The sequence below is a fragment of the Echiichthys vipera genome (assembly GCF_963691815.1).
Source record: "Echiichthys vipera genome assembly, chromosome: 18".
NCBI classification, from domain to species: domain Eukaryota; kingdom Metazoa; phylum Chordata; class Actinopteri; order Perciformes; family Trachinidae; genus Echiichthys; species Echiichthys vipera.
This window is the reverse complement of record NC_139843.1, coordinates 18,419,255-18,438,306: the sequence shown is the minus strand read 5'-3', so window position 1 is coordinate 18,438,306 and position 19,052 is coordinate 18,419,255. Positions and strand designations below refer to the sequence as shown.

At 42.4% G+C, this 19,052-nt stretch overlaps 3 protein-coding genes across 3 annotated transcripts; 2 read left to right on the top strand and 1 right to left on the bottom strand.

Moving 5' to 3' along the window:
* Nucleotides 1-228: 228 nt before the first annotated feature.
* On the top strand, nucleotides 229-2,372 carry LOC310960527 (histone H3.3A). The gene is made up of 4 exons (XM_083932241.1): nucleotides 229-287; nucleotides 1,070-1,207; nucleotides 1,438-1,591; nucleotides 1,697-2,372. The coding sequence occupies exons 2-4, from the start codon at nucleotides 1,080-1,082 to the stop codon at nucleotides 1,823-1,825; spliced, it is 411 nt and encodes a 136-aa protein (XP_083788367.1). The 5' UTR covers nucleotides 229-287; nucleotides 1,070-1,079; the 3' UTR covers nucleotides 1,826-2,372.
* Nucleotide 2,373: 1 nt separating this feature from the next.
* On the bottom strand, nucleotides 2,374-9,594 carry LOC310960525 (uncharacterized protein). The gene is made up of 16 exons (XM_083932239.1): nucleotides 9,458-9,594; nucleotides 9,066-9,173; nucleotides 8,342-8,417; nucleotides 8,055-8,211; nucleotides 7,817-7,862; nucleotides 7,636-7,694; nucleotides 6,811-6,846; nucleotides 6,627-6,679; nucleotides 6,389-6,521; nucleotides 5,058-5,272; nucleotides 4,924-4,969; nucleotides 4,754-4,819; nucleotides 4,583-4,642; nucleotides 4,404-4,489; nucleotides 2,613-2,707; nucleotides 2,374-2,524 (listed from the first exon to the last, which is right to left on the bottom strand). The coding sequence occupies exons 1-16, from the start codon at nucleotides 9,492-9,494 to the stop codon at nucleotides 2,490-2,492; spliced, it is 1,308 nt and encodes a 435-aa protein (XP_083788365.1). The 5' UTR covers nucleotides 9,495-9,594; the 3' UTR covers nucleotides 2,374-2,489.
* A 5,184-nt stretch (nucleotides 9,595-14,778) lies between these two features.
* LOC310960738 (butyrophilin subfamily 1 member A1) lies at nucleotides 14,779-18,979 on the top strand. The gene is made up of 9 exons (XM_083932520.1): nucleotides 14,779-14,862; nucleotides 14,993-15,091; nucleotides 15,182-15,289; nucleotides 16,106-16,261; nucleotides 16,521-16,661; nucleotides 16,999-17,050; nucleotides 17,519-17,545; nucleotides 18,141-18,167; nucleotides 18,256-18,979. The coding sequence occupies exons 1-9, from the start codon at nucleotides 14,800-14,802 to the stop codon at nucleotides 18,813-18,815; spliced, it is 1,233 nt and encodes a 410-aa protein (XP_083788646.1). The 5' UTR covers nucleotides 14,779-14,799; the 3' UTR covers nucleotides 18,816-18,979.
* The last annotated feature ends 73 nt before the right edge of the window (nucleotides 18,980-19,052 follow it).

The following is a 19,052-nucleotide window of genomic DNA, read 5'->3' as shown; positions in this document are numbered from 1 at the left end:
CATTCCAAAACGTATTAGTTACCCTGAGAAAATTAAATTCAATTTGACGTAACTTGTTTTAATTATTTTGTAAAATATCTGTTAAATCAAATTGTACTTTTTCCTTTTCTGAAACGTTCACTCATTGGTTCGGAAAGTTCGGAATATGGACCAATAAGCGTGTCGAGAATGACGTCACGATACAGTATTTAAACTCAGCCTTACCCCTCCTCCCGACACAACTCGTTTCCTGCGGACACCGTTACAGAACTGTCAACTCTATCCCCATAACAACCGGCGCCCTAAAGGTAAATATCACTGGCAGAATCATGTAGATAATGTACGTGAATTCGTTGTTGGTTAACGTCATGCGATATGTATTTATCTGCGGATTGTGTTTATAGATGTTGTTTGGAAAACAGGCTAACTTGGCGGCATGCTAACGTTAGCTAAAAATAGAACAATGGAATCTCTTACAGTTGACGTTTCTAGTTAAACGTAACCACTGGCTCTGTAGTGTGAACCTAGACCCAACGTTAGTAAACATGTTAGGCTCACTAGACTATAGCCATCACTTATATTGGCTGCTTCTCACAAATGTGGTCATTGACGTTAAGCTAAGCTAACCGTTTGAGCTAATGTTGCCTCAATCAAGGCAATGTCGCTTGAGGGTGAAATGAGAAACAGTTAAAATGGCGAAGTGTAAAAGCAGGGGCTGGCTCACTGCTGTGGCTCATACAGGGACCGAGTGTTTGAGGCTACTGGTCGCTTTGGGCCTCAATATATTATATTGTAAATGGTCATGGCACCAATTGTCTAATGACATTTATAACTTTGATCTGCAATCAACGCGGAGTCTGTTTATTGTGCTTTATTGTAGGCCTTGTTTGTGGTCTAATAGAGCGTACCGTCGCAAACCCGACACCTCCCAGTGGTTGCAACCTTAGGGGGAGGGGAGTTACGTTAGCTTTTATGCTAGTCTGGGTTAGCATCGTATCTCGGCAAGATCGGATTGGTGTTGCTACGTAAAGCAAAGACATTCATTCACAACTAGTCTGATTTTTATATATCCGTTTTTGTAACCGTTTAGTCAGTACGAGATGGCCCGTACCAAGCAGACTGCCCGTAAATCTACTGGAGGAAAGGCGCCAAGGAAGCAGCTCGCTACCAAGGCAGCCAGGAAGAGCGCACCGTCCACGGGGGGCGTGAAGAAGCCCCATCGTTACAGGTGAAGTATTTGATTCTCTAAGTTGCGGCATGCACTTTTTGATTTTTTGTGTAAATATTGACTTATTTAGTGGGAAGTACTTGGCACTAAAATATTTTGTTCAGTTATCAGCCACTGTCATGCAAAGAGCAGTTTAAATCCTCACAATAGTGAATTCAATACATCTCCTGGACAACTTTTTAGGTACACAAAAATAAATTATTGTGCTAACCCCCTGTTTGGTTGTTTAGACCCGGAACTGTGGCTCTGAGGGAGATCCGTCGTTACCAGAAGTCTACGGAACTGCTCATCCGCAAGCTGCCCTTCCAGCGTCTGGTGAGAGAAATTGCGCAGGATTTCAAGACTGATCTGCGCTTCCAGAGTGCTGCCATTGGAGCTCTTCAGGTAAATGACCATGTGGAATTGGTCCTAATGGTCTTGGTACCAATGGGGCAAAATGAACAGTAGTTTGATATAAACCTAATTGTCTGTTTTTGTTTTCTCTTACAGGAAGCCAGTGAGGCTTATCTGGTGGGTCTGTTTGAGGACACCAACCTGTGCGCCATCCACGCCAAACGTGTCACCATCATGCCCAAAGACATCCAGCTGGCCCGTAGGATAAGAGGCGAGAGGGCCTAAGCAGCTAGGGGCAACACTGTCAAGGCAAATGATCCTATTTATCGTACTTAACCATTTTGTGGACTTTTTTTAAGTTCTTGGGTATTTTTTACAAGTTTCTTTAAATTTTGTATTTTAGAATGGACATCTATATCATTCCACCAGCCTGAGTAAACTTAGGATAGTTGGAAATGTGTGTGCAGTAGGCTTATGTACCTTTTCCATCATGGGTCATTACTACATGTTCTAGCCATCATAACTCTTCAAATTCTTTGTGGATGTAAGGCTCCCCCTGACGATAGTTTCCTTTGAAACAAGGATGAATTCTTCAAATCCTCCATGGGGCCCAGGGTCTTGAACCATCTACCACTTATCACAAAATGCCAGCATGTCTTGCTTAACTGGTCCCACTGCAGGTCTACACTCTAACTGGGAGCATGGCAGACCCCTTCTGTGTTTTTCTGGACTGCTTTTTAAATGTTTTACAACACACAATCTTGGCAGCTACATTTAATACTATTTATGAAAATGTTGTCACATGTCTTTCTATTAAAGGTCTTTTATGAGTAGAAATGCCTTGTCTTCTGTAGTTGTATTCAGTCAGACATGGAGTTATAATACACAATCTTTATTAACATGTATTTACAGCCACACATGAAACTGTAGACGCACCATTGGAGAGTTGTCATACGAACCACTCGGTGTGCTTGAAACCAGTAGCTGTAAGAAGAACACAGCATGAGCTTTAATTGCGCTAAAATGTAAATTAGAAACAGCTTTTGAAGAGTGCATGGCTGCTATGCCTCACCAATACGGCAGACTATGTCTTCACAGTCCTTGGGGGTGCTGGCTCTGAGGGCCACACAGCAGAAGCCTGTGGACTGAGGGGTTTCTGGGGACTCTCTGTGAACACAACCAATAGCATGCTTAAATGACATACAGACCATACCAGTGGAGAAGGAAAAATCCCTGGCTTGGGTCTTGCATCGTCACATCATTTCAGAGTGCCAAATCGCTTTTATGTACTGCAGCTGCCCTTACAGATATACGGTGGCATGCAATAAAAAACTGGAGCTCAAAATTAGAACGCAAAGTACTAATACTTTATTTTATTCTGAAATCTTTTAATTCTGAATTTGATAGAATATCTGCGGTAACTGTTCCACTGCTATACTAGAATGTTTTCTTTTTTAAATAACAGACACTAACAAACCTTTTTATTTTGTGAGGGGAGAACCAAAATTAGATGAACAGTAACCATTTTGTCAGGCAGAGCTTTAAACAAAGTATTCTTACAGCTATAGGATAAAAAAAATATTAGGAAGTGTAGAGTCCCTTTCTTTCTCCATGAATCTGGAAAATTCTGAACAATATACAACTGTTTCAGAAAAAATCAATACTTTGATCTCAAGTGTCGATACACTTGCTTCTTAATGTTACACCGTTGACCGTCTCGCTTAAATGCTGCTCAGGAGTGTGGGGCAGAATAGACTGATACTGGCTTGCATAGTCAGGGTTTCCACACACCCTCAGTGCGCTGTATGTGCGCATTTGTACTAGTTTTCCATTCATCGAACTTAAGTCTTTGAGCCCCCCCTGCTCTGTCTGCCTGTATAAACCTAGGTTGTAGTGTGACTTGTTGGGATAAGCTGCTCCCTTCATGTTGATTCCTGTATCAATTAATTTGCTGAACAGATTTGGAGCGATCTGTTAGAATTACAGTGTGTTTTCTGGAGCTGCAAGTGTATTTCCCAGAAGCCCAGTGGAAACATAGTAGATGGTCACATGAGTCATGTTTCCAAAAACAATTGACATCACATTTCTAAGTTATTTCAGAAGCATCATTACTATACGGTATAATAGTGGTAAATGTTTTCTTTTAAATACATTTCTACATTAATCTGTTCCTGTTCAAGCTGGCATGAAAAGAGAAACATGCCAATGTTGGGCCAAAAATGAAATGGGCCACCAAAAACTGCACAAAGGTGAACATTTAAAGATCTTCCTTCACTATAATATATAGCCTAATACAATTGTTTTTTGACATATTTAAAGAAATTTCGTAGCTAGGCAACAGCCCTGGTCCCTGGTAACTTCCTGTCAGCTGATGTCATTCACATAAACTGCAACATGAAATAAACAGACTGTTTTGGAATGTTTGTTTACATCTCTGAAAGTTCCATAGGCCTACTAGTCAATTTCAACTCCTTGTGTTGTCCTGTATTTTTAAGAACAGGTCTTGGAAAATTATTTCTTGAAGGGTGGGAACCCTGATACTGAAAAATCTGACCAGATGTAGTAGGACATCCTGGTATGTTTTGGCACACTGCATTTGGCTTACCATGTATTTGGGACAATATTTTCTGGCATATTAAGTAATGTGGTATTGGAAAGGCAGGGCATGTCTCTGTGGAGGAGTGTGATCCGAGAGTGTAATTCCGGCGCAAAATAGTCCCATGATCTTTTTCGGCACTTACGTCATATAGGCAATTGAGACAATTTTTGGTGTATTAACTATTGCAAAGAAAAGTTTTCTTCTACTGCAAAAATCAATGAAATATACAGTATGTCGCACAGTGGCTTGGTATGTAATACTCACGCCACACAGAATGCGAATATTGTGAAGTCCGGTTGACCAAATCTCCCCACACATGAAATCTCTGGATAGTGATGCTCAAACAGCTCCTGGTGAAACACACAGACATGTTTGAGAGAGAATTCAATTGCAGAGAGGGATGTGAACGGTTATTCACTGACAGACATCACGTGTCTACTCACCTGTGTATTGATTCTGTCTGTGCATGTCAAATGTGTTTCCTTCATATCTAAGAGCACTTCCTGTGGGACAAATGACACTGATCGAGTGTATGCTGACGTAGTGTGACAGTGTTTTGAAGCCCATGATAACAAAGGCAAATGTGCCCTGAGGCAGAGGAGTAGTCCCATTACCTTGTTAGGCAGGTTTTTCTGCAACACTTGTGTAATGGCATTCTGCAACACCTCCTTGCCCCCAAACTAAGAAAAGATAAGACCAGATATTACACCAGTTACAGGAAAGACCAGCACAGGTATACAAGGATTGAACACGAATCATATTGTAAAGCAATAGTGACATTTACCATTCCAATGTTTGCTTTTCCCAAGAACTGCACGATGTATACAATCCTGTTGAGGAGAGGTGGTTCAGTGTCTTATGTCAAGTGTACACTTGGCAAAATGTTCCTTAAATCATGCTTAAGAACAACCAACTGACCTTCCCTCTTTGAGACACTGTGACGGAGAGGTTCTCCGGTCCGTGGTGGCTGACTGCTGGGAGGGAGCGGGGCCAAGCTGCATGGTGGGGTTCTCCATCCTCAGAGCATGCAGGAGCTTGATAAGGGGGCGATACTCTGTCCCATCCTGAGCCCTCCACCGCAGGACACCGATGGTCAGAGGACAGCCCTTCAGCCGAGACAGAACCACACCCGCCTGGGAAAACAGAGAAACTGTTCTGTAACAACATCTGTATGTGCGCAGACTTCTGAGGCGTGTCCAGTAGCAGAGAAAACACTCTTTTGCTAGTGGCAGTTTTTTAATGTTATGCAAACACTTCTAGGGTTTTTCAAGGGTGTGACTGGTCAATGTCTCCTTGGTTCAAGCAGTAAGACTCACAGTGAAACCTCACACACCGCCATGGCCCTAACAGAGCTGTGTGACTGTTGGTTTGGGCTCTTCAATATTGTGAAATTTTATATTTTTCACACTGGTAAAAAATATCAAAACAAGTGATTTACTTCTTTCAGTGTTAATGGTTTACTTCAGCACTACACTGTATTCTGTCTAGTACAGATTACCTGATGGGTGGTGTTGAAGGAGGGGTTCTTTAAAGATGGCCTCCTATGCTAGTTTTCAGGGTCATATTTGTGTTTTTTGTGTCAACTACAACAGGTTCACATGCTTTGATTTAAAAAAACACATATTTCTCATAACTGTCCATTGCTGCGGCACTGTGTGGCAGGCTCTGTGGGTGCTTCCTCTTTTTCGTTAATGTTATTAGTTGTATAATGTATAATGATAATGTAGATCAGTTCTAAACACCATAGAGAATCTGTGGAAAATCCTTGGTGACGTAAAGTAAAGTCTAAGAAACCCACTAGAGTTACTGAACTGTGGAAGAGACTGAGTCAGAATGGACCCAGATCAAACCAGAGCAGTGTGAGAAACTAGTGATGTCCTGTGGGTGCAGATGTGCTGAAGTCATTCAAAGCTGTGGCCTCTACACATTAATTTTTGTATGTACAGTATATATGTGAAAAGGTCTACGGTAACGTTCTTTTTACATAACATGACAGGTGCACCGTGCTCAGGTTGGCAAAACACTTATCAATGTGAAACTCAGTTAACTAATAAATTGAATTAATCCATTAAACGAGAAAATAATCTGAAGGTTAAATCTATAAAATAATCAAACGTGATCCCCTACATGTTTCTCAAAACCCCACCAGGACAAACACAAGGCCATTTATTTCTAACAGCTACACCGCGGTGACACGGAGAAAGAGACATAGTGTGTATGAATGACACTGATATATAATTATATGTTACCTGCCCGTTCTTGGAATTCCTCAGCGAGGTCCCGTTGATCTCGTCAATGATGTCACCAGGGCGGATAAAGTTGTCGACGTGAGCCTGACTGCCAGGCATCAGGTCGAGGACAAAGACACGCCCGCTGAGATACCTGAGAGACCCAGAGACGGAGGGGGATGATGCAGAAGCTTGGACAGCTATACTGTATTTATGAGTAGATATACGTGATGGAAAGAGTAGAGTGGAAGATACAAACCTCAACACCATCCCTACCTCCCTACAGGGCACTACTTCATATGTCTCACACACCTGGAAACAACAGTCCAAATCTCTTTATCTCTATAGTTCCCATGGACTCTAAACCCATAATAATAATAATAATATTCATAATAATAATAATGATGTGAAGCTGTGAGTTCGATAATCATATTGTTTCTTACCGGTAGGAGCCAGCTCTCATCCAGAAAACTGCAATTCTGCGTGAAGAGACCAGTAGTTATTAGTGTGGACTAATTTGATCTCAAAGTGAATTGAAAGAATAGCTTTCACCAAATGCTAGTCATGTTATATTTATAAGGAAAATTCTGTCTGGTTTGGAAACATTTGGAAATGTTTACACAGTACATTTGCAGTTTTAAATGGAATTCAATTCAATTCAATTTTATTTATAGTGCCAAATCACAACAAAAGTTATCTCAGGACACTTTACAGAGTAGGTATAGACCACACTCTATGACTTATTTATGAATGAATGACTTATTAGGAACTGACCTCCATGTAGGGCTGGCCAAAAACTCAATATGATAGTTATAGTCTTTCAATATATGGAATATATATATATATGTAATTCTACATTGTTTCTATCAGTATGTCAAAAAAACAAGAGCCAAACTGCGTCATGGCAATATTTGCATAAATATGGACGAAACTTTACATTCCGATCCTTGCACGTTATGTTTATTTTGCACTACATCATATTACATTGAAAATATTGTTTTGATTAATCTAGAAAATAATCAGCAAAGAGATCGATAATGAAAATAGCCTTATTTTTTACGTTCCTAAGTAAATTGAGAAAATACTCGGTACATCTCCTATCTCAAGTATTTGATTCACACAAGTTTAAAAAATATCCGTACAATGTCCTTATTTCATCCAGCGAATAATCGCAATCGTGATACATATCATAATCGTGATATATCTTGTTATCGTGATATGAAATTAACTATATTTGGATAGGAGAGGGCCATATCGTGCAGCCCTACCTCCATGTCCAGTTTAAACTCCATGTGAGAGAGGACCAGCAGCAGCGACATGAAGGGCTCTGAAAAAAAAGAAAAAGAACAGCGTTGTTGATGCTGGACACTGAATGCCAGTGGTGACAAGAATTTCCTCGACCTTGTTCAACAATTGGCGGAAACAATCAGATAGAGTAAAAAGCCTCACCCACAAATTCCTCGTTCCTGAGGATCGACACTGCCGGGCTGTACCACTGGAGAAGAGAGAAACCGTATGAAGCGGATCAATTTTACTCTATTGGTGAGACTCAGCAATGGGCATATTTGGTGGACTGTCCAGAGCATCTAACATGGCAGGCAGAGGTACAGACAGCCCCAGAAAAAAAAGGCACCACATCTCTAAATACACTGTTTCACAGAAAATGTATCTGCTCCATGTCTCTGACCTCCAGGACTCTGGGTGTGTGCAGCAGGTGTGTGATGAACTGTGGCAGAGCCTTGCGGCTGAGGGCCAGTCTAAGCAGGTAGCGGCCTCTGCCCTGAGCTGAGAGCAGCTTCCTGCAAACTTTGGCCTGGTCCACCACCAAGGACAGGGCAGACAGCCTACACACACATGCACATTAGCAGAGACAACAGGTATTAACATTGAAACAGTGCTATAGTTTTATCTTCGGTTACAGTGGAAATGTGTTACAGTGGAAATGTGTTACTAATCTAAGCACGGTGGTGTTACCTGCCACAGTCATCTTGGTGGGTTAGTTGTTCAAAACACTGCCAGTAGTCTCTGTGGACCAGACTGAGAACTGGCTCTGGAGGGAGAGCAAACACACAGTCAGTCCATACCAGGGGCACAGTCAGGTGTTGTATATTCGGGGGCTTAGCCCAAACTTCAGGGGCCTGGGAGCATCCTTCCCGTGGGAGATTTAGCACAGCTCAAATCCTACCATACCCTGTAGAGCCTACACCCGAATTTATATCTAATTGTTATTCAACTGTCTTCATCACTCTTATACCAGAACATGACATTATAGGCTTTTAGATTTCTTCAGGGAATAGCATATTAGCATCATAGAACAAACCCCAATGGCAATATTAGAGCAGAGCAGATTTACTCTATTTCCCTTATAATAGTACTCAGAGAGACTGAGGGGATATGACACAGTTAAAGCTATTAAAAACCTAAAAGATCCAAGACTTCTTAGAAAACATTTGTTGCTGGAGCCCCAGAGGCCACCCCTCTGGTGCGCCCCTGGTCCTGACTGCACAAATGTATTTCTCATATAGCGCTTCAGATGATTTATTATTAAGATATTTTAAATCCATCACATACCGCCAACAATGTTAGGTAGCTTATTGCGATATAGTCATTTGTTCTCAGCCAAAATGTAGGGAAATAACCTCACGCTGGATCCAATGTGTATTTTTCAGAGGAAGAGCATATTATGGGGGATACTCACGTTGGAGCCCCTTCCTGAGGACCAGCTCTAGGAGCTCACAGCAGGAGGCGAGGTGAGGGTTGGTGTCGCATACCGTCTCTCCATTTGTCTGCAGGTTCAGGACACACACTGAGAGGGGAAACACGCGATTGACAATGGATCTGAACATAGATTTGTTTCCCATGCAACCTGTGTGATCATCGCCATTTCACACATCAACACCAGGCACATTTCAGAAGAGGTCGTGCAGAAGATGAACGGCCTGGAAATATATATATATGGCTCCGTCTACAACAGAAACAAAATGATCCAGTTTGGAGGAGCAATAACACGCACACACAATCATCTGCCTCTGAAACCGAAATGAATCCAGCACAGCACGTTTGCGTTGTGCATTCATAATGGACCCTTACCTTTGAGTGTGCCGAGCAGAGGGTCTTTCGGTGCCATGTTAGAGAGGACCAGCTGGGATCAGAGACAACAAACACACACGAGCACGAGCCTGTCATTTACGCACAGCGACACGCGCTACGGTCACACTTCCGTGTACCGAGACACCTTCCCGTTGCACACAGCAGCTACCTGCCGCAGACAGAGGGCGGGCAGCTGGGTCCAACAGTGGCATTTAGTCTGTCTTAACGATTACGTTATCAAACACCTGCCCGGTGCCTCGACATAATAACATGGAGTGAAATAGGAAGTGTTTGTTGGCTGAAGTGACACCTGCTGTTCTGCTTCCACACCTAAAAACGGCGGCGCTGCCTTCAAAGACCGTGTAAATAAGCAGACTGTAGCCTTATTTCTACAGTCTCGCCTTTATTGGCATATATATATATATATATATATATATATATATATATATATATATATATATATATATATATTAACACATAGCCTACAGTGTTTTTACAGGGGCGTATTTCATGTATGACATAACACAAGGGTTGTTGTATAGTTCAGGTTTAGGGTTTAAGGGTTAGAGTAGACTACTACTAACAGAAAACTGAGCTTTACTTAATCCATTTAACATTTACTCTATTTTTTTTTATAGTTATGACTTATTGATATTTCATTTTGTTTGTATATTATAGTAAAATGTTTCTACACAGAGGCATTTTGCATATCTTTTTATCACACCATAAATCAGAAAATACTGTCAACAGCCTTAAAGCATTGTCACCATGTTTTTAAAATGAATAAAAGTCTGACCATGAAGGATATATGAACGACCCCCTGTGTAAAAACCTTCAGAATATAGATAAGAAAAAAATAACCTATACATTTTCACTACAGGTGAATAGGATACAAATGTTGACCTAATAGATTTCACCATGAAACTTCCCCCGTGATTATTCAGCCTACATTAAGATACTTTTTAAAAAATTAGAAGTTTGTGAAAGGATATTTTTAAATATGCAAATGATACATAATCTAATGCAAACTTTTGGTGAATTTAGGAGAATGCTACAGACCCACATATAAATACATACATAAATAAATATGCTTAAGAAATACATCCCGAAATAAATAAATGTTTACTTATGTAATTCAAGAGAAACCTATTTATTTATTTAACTAATTGACTCATTTATATATTTATATTTACATTTATTCATTTCAGGATGTATTTCATAAGCATATTTATGTATTATTTAATATTAAATAAAACGCATTCCATAAGTGTAGGCCTAGTAAAATAAATAAATCAATACAAATCTAAATGTGCAGCCTATTTTGGTTGTTTTCTGTCCACTAGGCTAAAAGAAGAGGCGTTAGAGGTTGAATACGGAGAATGTGCAGAACACCGCCATCTAGTGTCTCAAGATCGTAGTCGTAACAACAAAAAATAATTCCCCCACTCAGGTTGCCAGGTTGGTCCAGTAGCCTACAGGAAACCAGGGTCTGTTTGAGCCTGTTTGAACCCATCCCCTCCAGCAAATCACACCATAAAAACAAGGATTACAGAGGAGTTTGACTAACAGTTAGCGTTAGCCGTTACCCTCTTACAGTTAGCCGTTACAGCTAAGTAAACATGAAAGTTAGCTTACCGGTCAAGGAGAAACGTAGCCATTTGGGCGTGCGTTTTAATACCGTTGAACTCCTTTATCTCAGTCCATGGAGTGAATGCTTGGCCTATATTGACTCTGGTTGTTGCCCGTCTCCGGTCACTCAGCTAACTGGGACAAATAAGCAGCTGCAGGACTGGCAAACTCCATTTAACCCAGTGCCAGCCTAGAGTAGCTGCACCCAACAACAGACAACCCTGGCAACCAACAACGCTATTGGCTGCTACAATATAAACAGAACGTGACAGAAAGTCATTGTCCAACCTGTAATTTTTATTTTAAATATTAATTCAGACTGAATATATAGATTTATATATTTATTTATATCTATATATTTTATGGAAAAGCAATACGTTCATTCTGTACCCCTCAAAACGCCCCATGGGTGTAATATTTATTTTTTTAAGATTCTACATATTGAACCTTTAAGGAATCAAAATTGCCCAAACCTTCAGAACTGACCAGTGCATTATGAAAACTCCCGTTTAGGTCTGTGTTTACTTTAGTCACACAAACTAAAATAAATATACAAGCATGGAAGAATGTGAGACTTCCTGGTGACGGACATGAGCGTTGCCCGGGCGACCCCTCGCGGCTCTCCTCTCGCGCTGCAGCTCCGTGGAGGCGGCGGCGGATAAGAGCGCGCGCTCCGCCTGCCGTGCCGCAGTTCAGTTGAGTTCAGTGTGGATGGAGCAGTGCACCTGTGAAGCGGCCCGGAGCACCAAACGAGTCCGACTGCGAGCGACTACACCACTGAGGAGCTGCGCGAAGTTATCTGCGGAAAGAAAACAAATTATCCCGTAACCAGGTCAGACTTTCATCTCTCCTTTTTTTCCCAGAAAGAGAAAAGCGGTCGAAGTAGAGTCTGAGCCGCCGCTTAGGGCGTAATCCTAAAATCATGTGTGTGCCTGTTGGTGATGGTTTCCCATTTTTTGGGAAAACAGCCTCACGCGCACGAGGGCGGTTCATTTTGTTCATCTTTATGAGAAGTGCACACATTTGAAAAGACCACCCTACGCGTTGACGACGGCGGACAATACATGATAATCCACAAAGTAGATTATTTCTACGTTCTTCCAGTGGATATGAAATGGCCTCACATGTCGCTGCTGTGTGTGGATAGTGTGTTTGTAGGGATGCTGACTTGCAGGCAGAGGTTGTTCAGTCTGTCCTAATATAGAAAGTCACTACCTGGGTTTGCACGTTAATAGCACCGCAGGTAATCCTGGATTTCCCTTTAATCTCCCAGCTCCTCTGCACGCGCTGCCTTCACAGCCATAAATAAACCCTGCAGCCTTTCTGACCACGAGTGGAAACGTAGACGTGTCAACAAAGTCACATCATAGTGTCTCCGTGGATTTACCGTGTAGGCCCGTGCAGGACAGGCTTTAGAATGTTTTTCAAATAGGAGTAAATCCAGCATTAAGTGTATCTACTTGATTAGTTAAGATGCTCAGTGACACACACACACACACACACACACACACACACACACACACACACACACACAGTCCGCATGTTTCTTCTTTTCCAGCACGTGCCAAGGCCTTTGTGCTCATGGTAATATGTTGTTTTTTAGCGTTTTGTGGGTTATTCAGTTAGGGCTATGTAAAAAGGTTCACCACAGGCACCGGGCAAAGCGATTTTATTTTTATAGCACAATTCAAAACTAAGGTAATTCAAAGTGCTTCACATAAAACATTAAAAGCACTGGATAGAAACACATATACAACGATAAAACATAAATAAAGACAAGGAAATGATGCTAATTCAGCAACAACACAACATAAAGCAATGCAAGTCATTGTACTTAGTGATCATCATCATCATCATCATCATCATCATTATTATTATAGGGGGAAATAGACACAGGAAGCATTTCTGTATCATCTCTCTTCACATTTTGACCAAAACAGGAGATTATATTCTATTTTCCGACACTGATACAGTATTTGCTGATATCACAGCGTCTGCCACGATTGGATTAGATTCAGGGGCCTGCGGTGGATGTGAGCTGATGTGATATATGCCCATTTAACGGATCATTTTCTCACGCACTCTATGAACTTTAATGTCAAGCATTGCTCATGATCATTTGTATAGCTGGATGTCATTTATATGGGTTCTGTGCTTGCGTGTTTACATAAACCAGATCCTCCTGATGTCGGTTACATTTATATCAACTCACAAATGTTGGGTCTCTGTCAATCCTAGAGTGGTCTAGACAAATGAGAAGTGTCTTGAGATAACTTCCATTATCTTCTGAACTTCTGACTCGACCTAAAAGGCAACTAAAATACGATTTGACTAGTGATGGATGGATACATATTTGTGTTTTTATGCGTGTTGTACAATAATAACTAAATTATGACTTGTAACATTTGTTATCATTGTGTAATTTCTATGATGTAAATTGAGGGAGCAAAAGTAGTATCGGCTGAAAATATCAGCTCAAAAAATTGGCAGTCAGGGCGGCCGATGGCTGTGTGGTTAGAGCAGTCACACCATGTAAAGAGGCTGAAGGTCCTCGAGGCAGTGGCCGTGGGTTCGACTCGGGCCGGTGGCACTTTGCTGCATGTCTCCCCCTCTCTCTCTCATCCCATTTCCTGTCTGTCATATATAATAAAAGGCTTGAAAAACTGCCAGAAAAGAATCTAAAATAAATAAAACTAAAAGTGAAATAAAAATATAATCGGCAGTCCGTATCGGTCATCGGCTAAGGCTGATGGGAAAAAAAACGGCATGGGCCCAAAAACATTATATCATAGCATAACAGCATGGATTTCAAAATAAAAGCATATAAATATATCTATTTTCACCTTACATCCATGATATTGGGTCGAGTTTATCGATGTACACACCCCTACACAACACCAGTCTAATATTGCTCACTGAAAGGTCGACTTTCAGTCCGGACTGTTTATCCTTCAGTGGGAATTTCTTTGCCAAAGTCCTCAAGCTCTCGGTGCCGTATCTTCTCCTCAGTCCTTGGAAAGTCAATAACAGCATCCTTTGGCTCAGCTGCCACCCTTACATCACAGAAGGAACAGCAAATCCCTTCAGCGCATCAGACTGCCGCTCAGAGGGGTGGATATGCTGAATCAACAGCAAACTGTTCCAACGCTCACCCAGCACCCTCCGCACTGTTTTAAAAGTGCTCTGCGCTGCTCTCTCACATCTCCTTGGGAATGCATTTCCAATTTTCAAGGCCGTGATCAAGATGCATTGACCCAAACACGCCAGGAAATCCTGTTATCGTGCAATATTTTTTTTTGCCTGTTTCTACATTGTACGTCTCTCTACCTCTCACTTTGTGGTCTTGTGTGTGTGTTGAGTGAGTGGGCTGTCTCTTTTCATTCTTCTACCAATGGGTCTTCTTTTCCCTCCTCCTCCTCCCCCTCCTCCCTTAATGATAGCTCAGAGTGCCTAATAATGAGCTCTCTGTGGACCTTCAGAGCAGAGCTGTGATGAAAGTTCTGCAGTGCTTTCTCTCTCTCTCTCTACACGCATACATACCTTTTGCCACCTCTCATAAATTACTGATTTCTGCTCTCTCATCGATTTTGCGTGGGTGCCGTGTGCCCAGTCAGCTGCACTTCAGCTCCAGCTCCTGACAGAGTGTGTGCCAGCGCACTAAAGCTTTTTATTATTGTTCCACAGGGCATCTGCCTCACTCTCCGACTACCAGCATGATGAAGGACTGCCTGCAGTTCCTCATTGAGCCGGCCAAAAAGCTCAAGATCCGACTCAAGGTACGCTTACACGACTCTGCTCTCCTCTGGTAGCACAATATTTGAGCTAAACTTATACAGCGTGTTCCAAAACAGTACTTCAAGTGATGTTGTTTCCTTTTTAACTCATGTTTTTTTTTTTTTGCTCCAGGAGTCTCGTAAGCGAGTGAAACTTGAGAAGAAGGAGCCACTCGTGGAGAGTCAGTTGTTTATAATGGAATTGGCCCGAGAGCTCAACAAAATTTGCCAGGTAAGCTCTTCTCCTCTGTCCTTTTTTCCCCCTGTCACAGACAAACATGCGTATATCTCATTTATATGTTTCTGTGTATCTTCATCTTAGAGGTCAAACATCCTCAGCCACATCTGGACCAGTGAGGACATCTGGCCGGCCAGTGTGTGTCGGGATTTCATTGTGGAATGGGCTGGTGTGTTGGAGAAGAGAGTACAGGTACGGAGGGCTGGGGGAGAATTCAAATCATCATTTCATTTCAGTGGAATATCACCTGACCACTGCAGTTTTGGTTTTATAATCAAACTTTACTACCACGCAGTTCAATGTGATCACCATCAACTGGATTACATAACCCATGTTTTCAAATACGTGAGTCATACAGTGTATTGAGATAAAGTCCTTCTGTAGAAGAAGGAATATATATTTCGTCCAGCGATATAGAAACTGACTATTTTCTGACATTTTGTAGACCAAACACTTAATCTAGAACCATTGATATGGAAATAAGCACTAGTTACAGCCCTTTTTTGCACTAAGGCTCATAATAAAATGAGAAAACAGGCAGTTTCTTTTTAGGTATGTCAGGTATTTCATTCACACAGGAGTACATACACAAATGGGCTTTACCATGCAGTTATTTCACATAGACTATCTATTTATTTGAATTATCAGAAACATGCAATATTGTGATATACAGTAAGTCATTATTGGGGTACAAAATGACCTGTATTTGGATAGAAGACTTTGGCCATATTGCCCAGTCCTACACGTAAGCACGCTCTACAGTTGGGGCTGTTTATGTCACCAATAACTTGGTCAACTACTTTGTTGTTGCTGTAATGTAGCGCTGCAGTCCAAAACTCAAATACATTCACTTTAATATGATGTAAAACAGAGAAAAGCAGGAAATCATCATATTTGAGAGGCTGAAACGACATCCTTTTTGTGCCATTTTTGCACAAAAACGACTTAGTTGTCCATTATGTTCGCGTAAATCGACTAACTACCTTAATGTTTGTGTTTGTTGCTCAGCCGAGGATCGTCCTGTCTGACTACCAGTATGAGAAACCAAAGAAAGACTGGAAGGGACACCTCCTCTGCATGCTGGAGGCAGGGGGCGAGTGTGACATGGGGTCCCACAAAAGAGTAATCATGGACTGGACACGGGAGATTAAAAGCAGACCTCAGGTGACTAGTGGGCCGGTGGACATTGAGGATGATGTGTGCTAGCTTTTTTTCTTGCGGCACCTCTGTGGCTGCTCTGTGATTAAAGTCTGACCCAGATCCCTCCTTGCCCCTGATAAAGATGATTAAGCTAAACCCTGCCCTTGACGATCATCTCATCATACTCAAACAGCGTGCCGCATCTATGATCGCCAGTTAGAATAAACACCCGAATGAGTGACACTGATCGTGCTCATTGTTTCTAACTCATTTCCCCCCCCAGCCCACCGTCTGGCCGGGCGAGCCCGTGCTCATGATGCTGGACGACCTGGAGTTCCAGTGGAAGAGGGGCCGTCTGCCCAACCTGCTCCCAGCCGTGGAGCTCGTCATGTTGGCCGTGATGAACGCTGACAGCCCCGTCAAGGTCTGGATGTCTGTCGCGATATTCCCCTGATTAGATTGTGTTGAATATTCATCTTGTTCCAATAGTGTAAACAGTGTCAATCATTATGTATATGTGCTGCACGACAACCAGTAAGGCTAATTGTTTTGTTATTTTATTGTAAAACTCACCTGCGTCTTCTTTATGTTTCCATTGTCTGCTTTTGTGTGTGTGTGTGTGTGTGTGTGTGTGTGTGTGTGTGTGTGTGTGTGTGTGTGTGTGTGTGTGTGTGTGTGTGTGTGTGTGTGTGTGTGTGTGTGTGTGTGTGTGTGTGTGTGTGTGTGTGTGTGTGTGTGTGTGTGTGTGTGTGTGTGTTTAGGAGGACGTGACCAAGCAATGGCTGGTGAGAAAGCAGAGGAGCCAAAAGATTGGTGAGTGTATTAAAAGTCTCTTGGTAACTTAGGAAAGTGTTAAAGATAAAAAGGAAAAACCTCAGGATCTCAATGTATGATTTCAACACGACACGGTGCCTTTGAAAGAGGATAAGTGATCCTATTGGATTATCGGCCGGCCCTACTTCACCATGCTGAAAGGCCGTCCGTAAGGTGTGAATTGGTATTGATTACAACAGTTATGTGTGCATGCAGCAGCAGCAGCAGCAGCACTTAATCAACCTCTTTAGCAGGAGTGAAAGTTGATGAGTCACTTTCATTAGACCTAATCGGGATCAATATGTGATTAAAAGATTGTGTGTGTGTGTGTGTCTCTGTGTGTCTGTGTGTGTGTCTGTGTGTGTGTGTGTGTGTGAGTGTGTGAAAGCAAACTGGGAAAGGAGCCTGAGCAAGGGAAACTCTTGATTGTCTCTTTGTAATCGCAGTAATCCCCTTTTCTGCTTTCAGACGCCGCCCGCTACATCCCCCACGGTGGTGAGTAGAAGCCCTCACTGCTGTAGAAAAGAATGTCTCTGAAATGAAATCACCATGTTAGCAGCTAATGATTAGTTTACTAGTTTGCATCTACTGTACATCACGCAAAATGCTGTCTTTTACCTTGATAATGATAAACAAAATGATGACTTTTTTTCCACGCTAGTGCTGGTTGGTTGGTTAAAACCTCTGGCATCAGTTGTAGCTATTAAGCGTCTTTGAGCGCCTGGGATTTTAATTTATTATTATTATTATTACAGTTTAAGGGGAGACTTTGGGGCTAGTTTGTTTCCTTAACATGTCTTCTTTGAGACTCGTGGAAAGAAAACATCCAAAATACATTTAGGTGTACATTTGACTACACTGCGTCTGTTGTTTTCTCCTAAATTCACCCAAATTGAGCAAGCGATAATGCATCAGTCGCATATTTAAACATAACATTTTCAGAAAACTTGTATTTCAGAAAATAATGAATTCATGTAAGTTAAACTTCTCTGTGGCGCCATAGTCATAACACACACTCATTTGATGTGTTGATAATATAAAACAAATGATTATATCAGCTTTAAAGAGTTCCTCTTCGTTCTCTTTACAGTGTGGAACTGGATTTGTGACGCCGCAGGTATGAAATTTTGCAACCAAACGCTGTTCCTCATTATAATCTGTTATCAGCTTTGTCATTTTTCCTTTCCTGCTCTGTAACTCCACAGAGGAAGTCACTCTGGACTCAGACTCTTCCAACCCAGACCTGCTCATCTCCGATGATGAAAAGCGCATGCGGTGCGGCCTGGAGCGCCGGGAAGTCCCACGGTGCCAGCGACGCTTCGACGGCTGGCGGTGCGCCGTAGGCCGGGAGGGCCACGTCTCCGGACGCCACTACTGGGAGGTGGAGGTGGGTGAGCGGGACTGGCGGCTGGGCGTGGTCAAGGCATCCGCGGGGAGGCACGGCTTCCGCTCGCTTAACACAGATACGGGCTACCTGACCCTCCGCCTGGAGAGGGGCACAGATCTCAAAGCCCTTACGGTGCCCGCCACCCTGCTGTCACAGAGCCTGGTGCCCAGGAAAGTAGGAGTGTACCTGGACTATGAGCAGGGCCAGCTGTCTTTCTACGACGTGGAGAAGCGCTCCCATCTGTTCACCTACAACGAGAAGTTCACGGAGGAACTGTACCCCGTGTTCGGGACTGTGGAGGTGGTCAAAGACCTGGTGATAAGGCCTGCAGATGTCAGACAGCCATGCCTGTGCCCCGGGCCCTGCCTCTGGAACTGAACTGCTTAACACACATCCATAACTCGTCATTCCTGATCCTCAGCAGCCCAGAGAGTCTGTGGTTCTATTCTGGTCCCTTGTGTAGTGAGTTTGAATGGTGTGTGCTGGTTCTGGACTAACAGTCTGACTCTTTCTGCGGGTTGCCTTGTGAGCTCACATCATCATTCTGCATTACACTTTCTGTTACTCTGCTTTCATGGAGACATACAGTATTTGGCTATTTGTATTGTATGGATG

What these genes read in the sequence shown, in the direction of transcription:
- LOC310960527 (XM_083932241.1), top strand. Translation starts at nt 1,080, where the DNA reads ATGGCCCGTACCAAGCAGACTGCCCGTAAATCTACTGGAGGAAAGGCG. An exon ending in AAGAAGCCCCATCGTTACAG is followed by an intron (nt 1,208 to 1,437) that starts GTGAAGTATTTG and finishes TTGGTTGTTTAG; the next exon opens with ACCCGGAACTGTGGCTCTGA. An exon ending in CTGCCATTGGAGCTCTTCAG is followed by an intron (nt 1,592 to 1,696) that starts GTAAATGACCAT and finishes TTTCTCTTACAG; the next exon opens with GAAGCCAGTGAGGCTTATCT.
- LOC310960525 (XM_083932239.1), bottom strand. Translation starts at nt 9,494, where the DNA reads ATGGCACCGAAAGACCCTCTGCTCGGCACACTCAAAG. An exon ending in CCTCAGGAAGGGGCTCCAAC is followed by an intron (nt 8,418 to 9,065) that starts GTGAGTATCCCC and finishes CTCTCCCTCCAG; the next exon opens with AGCCAGTTCTCAGTCTGGTC. An exon ending in AGACATAGTCTGCCGTATTG is followed by an intron (nt 2,525 to 2,612) that starts GTGAGGCATAGC and finishes TTCTTCTTACAG; the next exon opens with CTACTGGTTTCAAGCACACC.
- LOC310960738 (XM_083932520.1), top strand. Translation starts at nt 14,800, where the DNA reads ATGATGAAGGACTGCCTGCAGTTCCTCATTGAGCCGGCCAAAAAGCTC. An exon ending in AGATTAAAAGCAGACCTCAG is followed by an intron (nt 16,262 to 16,520) that starts GTGACTAGTGGG and finishes TTCCCCCCCCAG; the next exon opens with CCCACCGTCTGGCCGGGCGA. An exon ending in CCGCTACATCCCCCACGGTG is followed by an intron (nt 17,546 to 18,140) that starts GTGAGTAGAAGC and finishes TTCTCTTTACAG; the next exon opens with TGTGGAACTGGATTTGTGAC.